The sequence below is a fragment of the Manacus candei genome, unplaced genomic scaffold (genome assembly GCF_025592945.1).
Source record: "Manacus candei isolate 608988 ecotype Guabito, Panama unplaced genomic scaffold, ASM2559294v1 h1tg000060l, whole genome shotgun sequence".
Classification (NCBI taxonomy): Eukaryota; Metazoa; Chordata; class Aves; order Passeriformes; family Pipridae; genus Manacus; species Manacus candei.
Window position 1 is genome coordinate 4,380,931 of NW_026138108.1, and position 13,046 is coordinate 4,393,976.

Here is a 13,046-nt window from a genome sequence, read left to right on the forward strand (position 1 = left end):
CCACTGAGGGACAGGCTGAGATTTCAGCAGCTCTTGCCAACCTGCTGGGGTCACAAGCCACCCCCAGCTAGAGGCATGGAATGGGTTGGGGCAGGACAAGGTGCTTGAGCCCAGAGTGGACAGACCAAGGGGTTAAACCTCACCAGGGCAAAGGGGCAGAACCAGGCACCCCCACACACATCCTGCCCCAGACTTCCCAAGCCCTCCAGAGCTGCCTCTAAAACAGCCCGTTGCTGCCCACACTGCAGGCAGGAGGAAGCTGTGCCTGTCGGCAAGTGCGCCCAGCCTCCCCCGGAGCTCTGCGCAGCCACTTCTAGTCAGGATTTCCATGTAAAGCACCACCGCCATGACCCAGTGTTCTACATTTCAGTTCCAGTTTTTTCCACCTGCTGGTGGCCCGCGTTCCACATGAGGTGGTGGCCCTGCGGCGCTTTTAATTTGGGAGGTTTGAGCTTTGCTTGGTGCCTAGCACAGCCACACTCCTGCTTGGGGGTCTGGGCTCCTGCAGCCCAGCGCAATGGAAGTGGCCACCCTGAGGATGGAGGATGCGTGTTCCCAAGCAGGGAGCAGCAGTTTGCTAGCAGGGAGTTTGGTGGTGGTGATGCTGATGGCCGAGGGGGTGGCATGCTGCCAGTGCTCACCCAGCACAGGGTATGCTGGGCATGTGGCTGGGGTGCACTGGTACTTCAAAGGTCCCACCAGGCAGAAACAGTCTCTGGGGCTTTCAGGGCCACCTCACCCATCCCTGTTCTGGCTCCAGGAGGACTTGGGGTGGGGGTTTGCAGCCACCGTACAGCATGGCCCGCTGCCCAGCCCTGGGAAGATGGCAGTGGGTTACGGGTGCCAAGGTCATGCCGCCAAAGCCGTTCCCTGACCCATCCCCATGACTAAGCATGTTCCTTCCCAGACGCAACCAAATCGACCTTTTCCTTCTCCTGCACCATGCACCAAGCTGTGCCCTTGTTTATGCCACAATGACCTTGAAACCACAGGCACGGCTGCTGGGGCAGGCCAGGGGCTGCCAGGCTGCCATAGCAAGCTCATGGCAGCATCCTCCAGCACTGACCTCAGCTGAGCTCCTGCAACCCAGGCCACATTAATTAGCTTTAATGTGATTTCATGTAGTCCCTGCCTTCTTTTGAAAGCCTTGAACCAGTGGGTTTATTCCCGCTGTTTCTCTGCTCTGTTCTCCCCATCACAATGCAGCTACTCTAATTCATCAGCACTTACCCCTGCCTTGCATGGGCAAGGCTCCCTGAATGCCCGTTGTTTGTGCTACCTTCCCCATCACAACTACCCCTTCCCAGGGTCTGTTACCCTGCTGGACTGTGAGTCCCAAAGCAGTACCCAGTTGCCACAGGACGAGGACAGGCTTAAGGGACAGAGATGATTCCCATCTCTGTGTTTTTGCTATTGTTTAGGAACCTGGTTGAGCTCAGTGGGACTGAGGGGCTGCAAGGGGCAGTGCCTGCCCACCCCTCCATGGGTAGAAAGCTCAGAGGTAGGCAGCCAACCAGGCAGACATCCAACTGTCCCAGACATGGGGAATTAAAGACAGCTTTAGCTCTCCCTTAGGCAGTTTGCTGCCTCTCTCTCCTCCTCTCTGATGGGTCAGACCTTTTCATTCATCAGTCGCCTGCCTCACATTTTGCACTGCAGAAGGGCTGTAATTAGGGCAGCACGTGCCTCCTCCTGCCTGCACACTTGTGCCTGGAGAGCATCATCTTCAGCAGACCCTGACTCACTCAGTGATGACCCTCTGCCCCTCTCCTCCTTCCCCTTCTTCCCACCACACACACATGGATTTCTCCTCCTGCCCTCCTTTTGACAGCAACAAGAGGGAACAAAGTGCTTGAATGGGGTCGGGTCCTTGGAACATTTACCAGGGATGAAGCAACCCAGGGATGGGAGAACAAAGGGCAGCTTTCGGATGGCTGGATCCATGCCACCACAACTCCACCATACCCTCCTCTTTCATTCACCCTGGCCGGTGGGTGCAGTGGAGGGGAGATGGACAGTGCAAGGAACGAAGGCATGGGGAGGACCCAGTGATGCCAACGTGTGTCGAGCCTCCTCAGTCTGCACACAGGGCTGCCTTCCTCCACCACAGCAGCTGGTGGCCAGGAAAGCAGGTGTACATTGACGTGAACAGCCACAGCTCTGTAGCTCCAGGCTAAGGGCACGAGTGTCAGATGAAGCCGTAATCCAGGGCTCCTACCTGTGAGGATGGAGACACTGTGGAAACAGCTGTCCAACTTGCCCAGGAGGATGGAGAGGAAGCTGTCGGCGGCCAAGCCGGTCACGTCCCGCGTGCTCTGGTCATAGACCACCACGTCCTGGTGCTCTTCTGCCTCCACCTGCAGGGGAGCAGTGAAAAACAGGGATCAGAGAAACAGGCTGAGCACTGAGGATGGTGCTGTCCACACCACCATGGGAAGCGATGATAAATTTAGTGGTTGCACAAGCAGAAAACTCCAGCTCCACACCATCTCCATTTGCTCACCAGCCAGCCTGGGACTCTAATCCACAGCTACAAAGGAGTGTGTCAGCACAGATGTCCATTGGAGCAGCCCCACCAACTGCAAGCACTTTTGAGCATCTTACCCAAAATAGGGTCACTCCTCCCCATTGCCCACCCTCAGTTAGCTGTTACTTACTGCATCCTAGAAATTGATGCAACTTCTTTCACCACCTCCTCCCCAGCCAACCTTTGCCCTCAGATACTCCTCTGCAGCCTGGCTGGTGTCAGAGGGGAGTGGTTCTGCAGGCAGGGGTGCTCCCAGCGCAGCCCTTGTGCTGCGGCTGGAATCAGTACAACTGGAACAACAGCTCCTCAGGACTCAGGCTGGAGACACCATGCCCAGCACAGTAACACCTCTGTAGGCATTACCACTCTGGAAGCTCACTCCAAACCTGCAGATCACCCCTAAGGGCTGAAAGAGGGCAAATATCTTCTTTCATTTGGTGAATGTTCAGGGAGCATTAAAAGAAGATAAAAGTCCTCACAGAGGCACGGCTCAGCACATCTGCTGAGTAGCTGGGTGCATGGCATGCGCCTGGCTTGAGAGCACCTGCCCTCCCAGCCGGCGGGGTAAGACACATTCATCACGTCTTGGGAGGAGGGGTAGGCAGTGGCAGGCAGGGAAGGAAGGAATGTGCCTGCAAGCTGCTCTCTTCTCCAGCTAGTGTTGGAGCTGCCCATTGCCCACCCCCTGCCCAGCCCTCTCCAAAATCTCTTCAAAAGACCTCTTGAACAAGCTACCACTCACATACGCCTGTCTCCTTTTGCTGTCTCACTGCCTAGCCCTCACTGCCTAGCCCTATCTTACCACCAGAGCAGATTCACTCAGGGTTGCTGTTGCTATTAATGCTGCTTTCACACCCTCCTGCAGGTGCTTCCCTGCTCGGCAACGTGAGCACCATCCAAATAAACCTGCAGGGCGCACTGATTTAGCTGAGCTCATCACATCTCTGCACCGCAGCAGAAGGACTGCCCCGCACCAACAGAAATCCCCATCGGGGCACCACGCTCTGCTCAGCACTGGGAAGGGAGGGGGCTCAAAGGACCCACCTGTCCCCAGCCTGGCACCAGGCACTGGAGAGAAAAACTGTCCCCAGCAGGATGACAGGAGGGATCAAAAGGCAGGATGAGAGGAAAGAGAAAAAGACACAGGAATTTTAAAATAAGACACTGAAAAGTGACTGAAGCCACCCGGGATAAGTCAGATGAGGATGTACTCCAGCATCTTTTCCTTAGCCATCCCTGAATCAGCACTTTTGTGGGAGGTCATCTCAAGCACAGCTGGAGGAACACATGGTGATTGACAAGCCTGTTTGGAGCTGGGAGCCCATCAATCCTTAAGAGGGCCGCTATCTCTTCAAGTCCTCCTAATGCATCCCAAAGACGCAGTTCCCAGCCTGAAGCCCCATGCCAGCACAAACATCTTCCTGAAAAGCATGGTGAGGCAGGGACTGATCTGTGGTGGGGCAGGGGCTTATCCTGGCTGCACAGTCCAGGCTGAGGCGGCTACAGGAGAGATACCAGCTCTGGCCGAGCAGAGTTATTCCACAATAGGATTTAGTGTTCCCTCCACACGGGGAGGCTTTGTTTGGGCCATTACTACAGGGTTGCTGAGCGACGGCAGAGATGTGTGACACGGTTTACATCTTATTAAAGTTATAAGGTTTCACTCAATGTAAATGCCAAACAAGTGCTGGCCTCGCATGGCCTGGCTGCAAAATAAATATGTGGCTTGCTGGGACAAGGATGTCAGTAGGATGGTCCTGACGAGCACACAAGGAGCCTGCACTGGTATCCTGGCTCCTCATCACAAAGAGAAATGGACAAAGATGTTTAATCAGGTCCATGGGTCTTCTATTAGTCTCATGCTCTCCTGATATACCCCATCTCTGGTCTTAAATGTAGGGAGGTTAAAAACTAACAGGGCCAGAAGAGGAGCTGAAGAGATACTCTGTGCTAGATTCCTGCCTCTGCCAGGTGTTGACATAGGGCAGGGGCAAAGCTGACAACAGAGCATCCTTCTGAGGAGCAGCACCTCCATGGTGGGAGCTCTCCCAAGGGGTTGCCGTAATCCCAAGACTGCTGAAGTAACCCAACCTCAGGCATCACCCTCCAGGCAAGGTCCCCACATCCAGCCAGCAAGGGACAGTGGGGCCAAGATGCAGCAAGTCTTTTGGCTCCAAGTAGATATTGAGTGGGACTTGCAAACTCATGCCTGCCTTTGAAAAGTTGCTGGCCCACTCCACTGCTGGAGGTGCCCCAGAGCAGCTCCCCAGGGACAAACCTCCTCCCTGCTAACATCTCAGCCAGAGGCACATGGCCAGCCTGGAGCAGGGACCACCCAGCCAACAACTCCAACCAAACCCCGGCTGAGATCATCCATTCATTGTCTTTGTGCTCCCCATTACCCTCTCCAGCTCTGTCCAAAGGTAACTTCCCTATGGACATTAGTCCCCGGCACTGGGTGCTTCAACACAGCCCAGGTCCCTGCTTCGCCTCTCCCTGGCTGCCAAGCAGGGATAATGATGCTCTACAGGTGATCCAGGTTAAGATAAGAGCCAGCTATTATTATTATCCCAATTACTACTGACATCTCAGCCACATATTGTTTCAAAACACAGTGAATCACCCCACTGAAATAACAGGGCTTCCATCAACATAAAGAGCAGCCAGGCACACAGCTCGAAAATAAGCCCCGGCTTTCCCTCAAGCAAAACAGCTGCTTGCAGAGCCATGCTCCTAATGCAAATAAATCAATATTCCCATCGCCCGAAGAGACCCACGTCTTGCCTCAAACTGAGGCTATAGCTGCTCTGGAGATAGCTCCATTTCAGGAAGTGAGAAACCGTCTAGAAGTGGACTTTCCAGGGGGATCTTGAAGAAGGAAAATTTTCAACATTTCCCTACAGAAATGCTAGTGAAAACCCCAAGTGGGAATTTTTCTATAACCTCCACTCTCCAAACTGCACCGAGGAGTCGAATGATTCCAGTTGTTATTGGAATTTATTATTGTGAGAGTTTATTATTGTCAGTATTGGGAGAAGGGTTAAAAAACAACCAGAGCAGTATGTTGGTACCATTTTTGTGTGGAGGGAAACTACTGCTAACTGGGAGATGAATTGCTGCTGCAGTATTTGCCAGCTCAAGCACCATGGGAAGATGGTCCACACCAGGAGCTCGAGGAGCAGTAGCTCAGCTATGGCAGCTATAGCTGCCTTAATTGTAGTATCACAGGCACATTTAATTAAAATAAAGAAAGGGCTTTTTAATGTCTCCATTTCTTCTTTCCTCCCAAATGGTCCTTTCCTTTCCTTGCACCAAAAAAGCCAGGAGCTGCTGTTATCCCACAGCATCACCCCAAACTGCAGCCCCCAGAAGCATTGTTAATGGTACCCTTCCTTAGCAGCAATAAAGAAAAGAGGAGAGTAAGTCCTGGGAAAAGCAGATTAGACAAATGCTCTCATCCCCCCTGCCAGCACGCAGGCGGGAGCAGCTGAGTTGGCAGTGGGGTTTGCCCAAATGCTTTGCCCCTGCCTCCTTCCCTAAAAGGTCATCACCACCCTGAGAAACACCGAGGCAGGATGTGCAGGTTCAACTCTCTTTGCCCAGGGCAGGAGAGGAGGAGTGGGACAAGGCTAGGGCTCGGGGCTGCCCTTTGGCTGCCCGGGCAGCTCCGCGTCGCTGCCAGCCGCCTTTGTCTCGGCAGCCCCGGCCGGCCGGGAGCAGGAAACAGGAGGAGGGCGGGAGGCCCGTCAGGAGGAATAATGGGGCCGGACAATCGCGCCACTGATGTCACCCTTCCTGCCATCTGCTCCCAACGCAGGCTGTGCCCCCCGCCCGCCCCCGTCGGCCCCCCCGCTTCGGCCCACTGCCCCCACTAGCCCCGGTGCGCGGAGCCCGGGGCAGAGCAGGGCTGGGGGGTGTTGGCCAGCGATGGCAGTGGAGGCAGGGAAATGACACAAGGTATTGGAGGTCTAAACCAGCTTTCAGCGGCCCCTTCTGAGGAGGGTCTGTGCACGTCGAAGCAGCAGACCATATTGATTTCTGTGGGTCCCAAAACCATGACCCCAGTGGCTGAAATGGGAAGAGAAGTTCATGCAAACACACAAATGCATGCACATAAAGGCTTGGATACCCCGAGTCACAGCTACCACTCCTGCTTTATGCCAGATGAGAATACAAAATGATCCCCTCCCACCGTGGTTCTCCTCTCCAGCTTCCCAGGACAAGTGGCTTAACCTCTCAAGGGTGTCCTGAAGCTTAATTAATTCCTGTGCTGCGTGTGCTGGGAGAGCCAACATGCAAGCGGTGAGCATGGCAGGGGCTGTGCAGAGTGGCACACTCTGCCTCCTCCCGTGGATGTGCCAGGAGGGATTTAAGCCGTATCGAAAAGAAAGGAAAAAAGGAAAAACCCATGAATTGAAAACGGTGGCATCGCCTCTCCTCTGTCTCCCTGTCATCCCTGATTATAATCATGTCCCGAGCCAGTACGTGAACCATTATGATCCAGGAGCAGAAGGAGGTGATCCTTCCATGCTCCTTCCATGGGGACAGAGCAGGGAATGCCAGGAAGGACCAGCCAGCTCCTTTGGGAGCCACTGCTCCTCTGCAGCTGGAAAGCTGCGGATGGCATCAGTTGATGTTAACTCTTCCATGCTTCCCCCTTCCCTATCATCCTCCTCCTCTTCTTCCTCCCCCTTGCGCATCGCTTTTGCTGCCGCTGCTGCTGCCGCTCCACGTGACGGCGGCCACTGCAGAGGTGACCCTCGCCGGGAGGAGGGCGGCCGCACCGCTCTCCTCAGAGCTGGCGAAAAACTGATTATTCTGCTTTATTCTCCCGGGGATTTAAGAGCAGCTAAAGCCGTTCAGGAATCAGTCTCTGCAATCCCCTCCAAATCGCCCAGCCCAGAGCATCACCGAAGCAGATTGGCGCGAGGCTGGCCCCCCCGCGCTGCCAGTCCCCTTGATCCCGAAGGGGTGATGTCACCGGCAGCCAATGCGGGCAGCGGTGGCTTCTCGGGGTGGCGGGGGGGGGGACACGACGCAGATGGCTCCAGCTGGGCCGGGCATTTGATTAATCGCCTGAATTACCCTCGCTTTGCCATAAAATTACAAGGCAGGAGGGGGGGAACGGTAAGAGCGAACCGGCAGGAGGGCGGGCTGCGATGGTAAACCACCCTTTGGATGGTGAACCACCCTCCAGCTCGTCCCGCAGCCAGCGCGGTACCCACCGCCGCAGCTCTCCAGCAGCATCTCGGCACCCAGCGGCGCAGCCCTCCGGCAGCACCTCAGTGCAGAGCAGGGCCCAGCCCATGGCACCCTAGGGGGACCCGGCACTGTTCTGGTCGGGACTCCAGCCCAGCTCCGTGGCTTAGAGCCACCTCTATTATTTAGCCAGGAGCGATAGAGAGAGGAGCCTGGGAGAGATAATATGCCATGACACTGGATAAGAGCTTCTGGCGTCACAGGGGAGGAGGATTACATGTCCCTGAATGGAGTTAGAGATGACAGAGGGGAGGGGAAGAGTTTTTAGCAGGGGATTAAGCTTACAGCTCTGGGAAGGCTTTAGGGGGTTGTTTGCTGGCATAAGACAAGTCCTAAGGCCGATATACCTGTTAGACTTGCTTGTCCTGGAGCAGGGAGCCACGTCAGTGGGGCAGAGGCAACCAACAGGTCCCTGAGGACAGCCCTGTGGCCACATGAGCTCATGCTCCAGCTCTCCAAAGGGTGTCACAGAGATGGTGGCAGATACTGGGGTCAAGGGATGGAGGAGGAGGAGGATGCATGTATCAGGTGGCCCTTAGGCCAGCCTGAAGGCCACCATGGAAGAGGATGTGAGCATCCACTAGGAAAGGTGAGGGTCAGATCCTTTACCTTCATCTTGGAGGCAGGCTGGATGAGCTCCGTGATGGAGACCTTGTCCTGCTGGAGCCTCCTCTTAACGAGCTTGGAGCAGCAGATGTTGACGGAGCTGAGGACGTGCCAGGAGTTGTACTCCACGAAGGAGCGGCTGTCGATGACCAGGGTGCCCTCCGCTCCGTTCCTCAGGAGGCTGGCCAGCTTCTTGGGGTCCATCACCTTGCGTGGGAGCCTGTCCCCAGCCATAACGGGCCTGTCCCCTCTATGGCAAGTGGGGGGCAAGGGGTGGGAGGGCAGGGCAGGGACGCCAGCACCCGTCTCCCCAAAGGGGAATGAGCAAGGGGTAAAGGATGAGCAGGGCAGCTCCTGTCCTAGTGTCCCCACACTGTTAACACGCAGAGTGCCAACTCATTGTGCTGAACCTGGAAAGAGAAGAAGGAGATGACAACTGGTCAGCTGGGCAGGATGACATTTACCTTGGGCCAAGTCCCCAAGGGCTTGGCCTTCTGAAGATGTCTTCAGAAGAGCCTAAGAGTGTAACAATCCACACTTTCTAAATATGTTCTCCCAGCCTGAGGGCATCTGTGGCTCCAGAGCTGCCCAAACCAAAGGTTTTCTCTTTGTATTTAATAGCCCTCAGTGGAACTTTCTTCCATGAATTTGTCTAATTGCTTTTTGAGGCCATGTCGGCTTTTAATTTAACAGGCACAGTGGCCAGGGGCAGGGAGTAGAATAGTTTGTCAGCTACACTGAAGAAGTCCTTCCCCTGGTTTGCTCTAAATCTGCTAACTGATGGCTCCTCTGGGTGACCCTTACTACTTGCACCAGAAAAGGCCACATATGCCTGCTTCCTAATCACCTTCCCCACAGTTCTTACCACATCTAGACCTCATTTAGGAGCCTTGCAGGTCAAAGCATCTACAGAGCTGCCTCTTGCACAGATATCCTTTGCCACCCTGGCCAGCCACCCCATGCCATGTTTGAGAGGCAGGCACACTAGGGACCTGCACGGGGTAAGATGTCACCTCCTTTCCCTGTTCCCAGCCCAATGGCTCCTTGCACTCAATTTGCTTTTTCTGACCTCTGCCAAGCACAGAGCTAATGGTTTCACAGAAGCAGCTTAGCTCAGCTCTAAGGTTCTGCTGCTGCATGATAAAAGCCAGTTCAGGGCCCATCAGACACATCACCAAATCAGGTTTGCTCACTCATGTCCATCACTTCACACTGGATTTCACCTGCCTGTTTATCAGAGCCTGCTCATGGGTATCTTTGCCAGCTTGCCTCCTGGCAAGTCAAGAGAAGATGACCTCTCTTGGAAGACAAGAAGTCAAGTTGACCTTTACTCCCGTCTTCAAGGAACAGCCGAGGCATTAGGACAGAGGGCCTGGGAAGCTATACTCAGACTGAGATGGCCCCAAAGAGCCTACTGCTTTGCAGCATCTAACTTGTGCAGACTTAGAAAGGGGGTTCATATATGGGGGGATCCTGTATACAAATACACTGTGTTTCCATCTTAGGAGCTGAGAGGGGGTCGAGTCTGGTGCTCTCTGAACTGCTATCAGAAGAACAAGCTTCCTCCATGGGGAAGGACCCCACGGGGTCTGCAAGAGCAATAGGCACGCTGGGGAGCATTCAGCTCAAAGTGTCTTCTTAGATTTTAATGGAACACGTCATTGCAGGCATGTTTTAATGGTATTAGGTTTTAATGCCGCTGCAGTCATTCAGAAAATAAGCCTGGGTTACTACCAGGCTCCTCTTGTTCCTGCCAGACGGTGTTTTAGAGAGAACCCACAAGCTGTTTCGTGGAAGCTTTAATGCATCTGAATTAGGAGGACTATGAATAACGTGCCTGAAAAGGCCAGCGTAAAGACTTTCATTGACTTCTGCAAGATCAGGATTTGGTCCATAGACTAGAGGAGGCTTATGAGTCACCCTGATCCAAGTAAGCCAGAAGTTAGCTCCTACAGCTGAAGCCTCTGTAGTGTAGGCACCTACTGCAATGGTAGCTCAAGACACAAACCAGATGCTTGAGTTGGACACACTACTGGGTGACATGACAGGGACCTCAGTTACCAGTCACCAAACCTGGAGGACATAGCCAGCTTGTAGAAAAAGGATGGAAAGCCACAGAACATGAGGATGCAGATTTCAGCATTTGCTCTGGCTCATGACAGCATTAAAAGCCCAAACTTCCCTGCGCTACCAGGTCTGCCTCCCAAAGTAGCAGTAGATGTCCCAGGCTTCAGCCTAAGGATCCAAGCTCCCAGTACAAAGCCACGCTAGGACGTGCAATGCTTTTCTGCCCTTTGTCTCACACCCCTGCTGCCTCTGCCAATGTGTTAATACAAATTATGGGAGGGAAAAAATCCCCTAAAAGCTGCATTAGTGATGGCCCCTCCTGGCACAAAGCATTTTGGCAACCCTGCAGCACTATGGCATTGCTGTCACTGGCCCCACGTATCGTTCTGCGGCTCCTCGTGGCGACTCCAATTAGAGCTGCCCCCTCAGTGGGCGCCGGGCAGTCCCCCCACGGCAAGAACCCTGCTCCCCCCAGAACTCCTCAGGGGGCTTAAAAATTGAAACAGTTCTAATTAGGGGGTCTGAGGGGGAGCGAGGCTGGCTCCTGCTGGGATATGACACACCTCATTACGTCGCTACCGCCTTGCCAGAAGACCCCCTGCTGTACCTTGGCTATAGAGCCAGGGCACTCAGAAAGGATGCAAATTAGCCAGCTTTTCCCCTTCGTCTTCCTTTCACACCCCACTCTCCAAATCACTTTCTGCCTCCCTTCCCAATCAGGACACCAGGCTGTGAATTCCTTTTGGCTCTTACAATTACATCCAAGAAATAAAAAGGGAATAGAAAGAGTCGACTGACAAAAAAGACTGCGATAATACTGTGGCAGAGGGATGAGAGTGAAGGACTCAAGTGGGAAGAAGGAGTGAGCCAACATTGCACAGTTCCTCTGGAGATAACACGATATCCGATCTCCAGACAATGAGAAATGGGTAAACTTTGGGGGTCTCAGATGCAAACAGAGGGGTCTGGGAAAGAGAACAGATCCTGATTGCTTTACCACTCTGAGAGAAGTCCAAGCAGAAAAGGCCTGCATGAAGTTCTGGCAGATGACCAGAAGCCCGGGTGGAAGAGATTGGAGAAGACAGACAAGGTTTCCCAGGTCAGCCAATAGCCCCTCTCGTACAGAACAACCACTCCAGCATGCCCAGGTGGATCTAGTGGCAGACATGTGTGACACGTCAAACAGGTTCCACTCCCAGCTCCATCCAAGAGAGAGGGGGGAAGGAAGGGCAAGGATAGTCCGTTCTGCCTCTCCTTTCAGGAGCCTTTACAGAGGACAGAGTTGGCCAACTGAGTGCAGTCATAGGGAGCTGTAACCTTGGCGTTAGAACCAAGACTTCTCTGTGTATGTTCAGCCAGGTCAAAGGCAGACAAGCAACTTCTCTGGCAGCAACCATGGGACATTTTGAAGCCAGACTGAGGGGTGGTGAGTTCATTCCCAGCTAAGAGGTACTCCAGGTACCAGCAGAGGCTTTGAGACCTTCACAGTACCTTGCAGGCTGTATGTGAGATGGTCTCTCAGATGAGCTGTAACATTGCCCTGCCTGGGAAGACTACCAGAGAAGGAGGAAAGATCTCTTTATGCTTCTGCTCAGATGGCTCAGAAGGAAAACTGAAGGAAGAGGTACTACATGGAGCACTGCTAAAGTAAGAGATCTTCTCACCATAGTGAGAGGAGACCAGGGGAAAAGGTTAACCTGGAACCTAAATTAGGGTTTCAAAAACATAGCTGTGTGTCCTCACTTATCAGTTTATTAAAGCCATCTTAATCTTTTTGAGTGTTCCTGAAGAACACTCCCTTAATCCTTTAATCCCACCTCTCCCGGAGTGCCTGTAATGAGGAGATGGGCACACAGCTTAGCTGAATGGGGACAGCCAGCAGGAGAGGCCACACTGCAGCCGAGGGACAGAAAGACCTGCAGAGCTTAGCACAAGTGGGCCAACTGCCCACTCACAGGGACTCTGTCCCTGGTGTCCCCTCCACAAATGTGCATGTCAGGTGAGGGGTGCTGGGCACGAGTCATGAGTGTGACAGAGATACACACAGCAAGCCAGGCCAAGGGCAAACGTTCAACCTGGCTGTGACCATCTTCTGGGCAGGCCAGGCAAGAGAGCAAGAAAACCTGAAACACACCTCAGCCTGAGTCTATCCATGTGGCACGCCAGGCCACAGGAACTCTTCCCTGTGTCGGCCCAACACAGATCACCAAGTGGAGGTGACTTTCCTCAATTTCTCGTCTTGCACAAGGCCCCCAGCTGAGAAGGGAAGGGCACAGATTTGGTTTCTGTTTTACTGGAGACATCAGTTGGAAGAGCAGCAGGTCTCTGCATCAACCACAAACCTCACTAACCAGCATGCCCATTTCTTGCACCAAGCTAGCAGTTGTGCCCTGGAGATCTCTACCCTCCCCATGCAGTCCAGCTGAGGAGATGCTCCCCTCACTGTCCCAGGCAGGACAGCTCTGCTGTGGGAAGCAGCTCTGACTGCACAAACACATTTCCATCATGTGAGACTGGATCTACAGCACACTCTCTGTGATGGTCATTCCAGGAGCACACTCTTCTGGTGGTACCTCCATCTTGAGTT

The 13,046-nt window shown here is 53.8% G+C and overlaps 1 protein-coding gene across 5 annotated transcripts in view; it reads right to left on the reverse strand.

The window, feature by feature from the left end:
* The window catches only part of DUSP8 (dual specificity phosphatase 8), a 46,536-nt gene that overhangs the window by 23,254 nt on the left and 10,236 nt on the right, over positions 1–13,046 (reverse strand). For all 5 annotated transcript variants that reach the window (XM_051804070.1, XM_051804071.1, XM_051804072.1 and 2 more), the window contains exons 2-3: positions 8,396–8,802; positions 2,219–2,357 (exon numbers count right to left, since the gene is read on the reverse strand). In XM_051804070.1, the coding sequence (XP_051660030.1) occupies positions 2,219–2,357; positions 8,396–8,626 (370 nt within the window). In that variant the 5' untranslated portion in view covers positions 8,627–8,802. The remainder of the gene's footprint in view (positions 1–2,218; positions 2,358–8,395; positions 8,803–13,046) is intronic.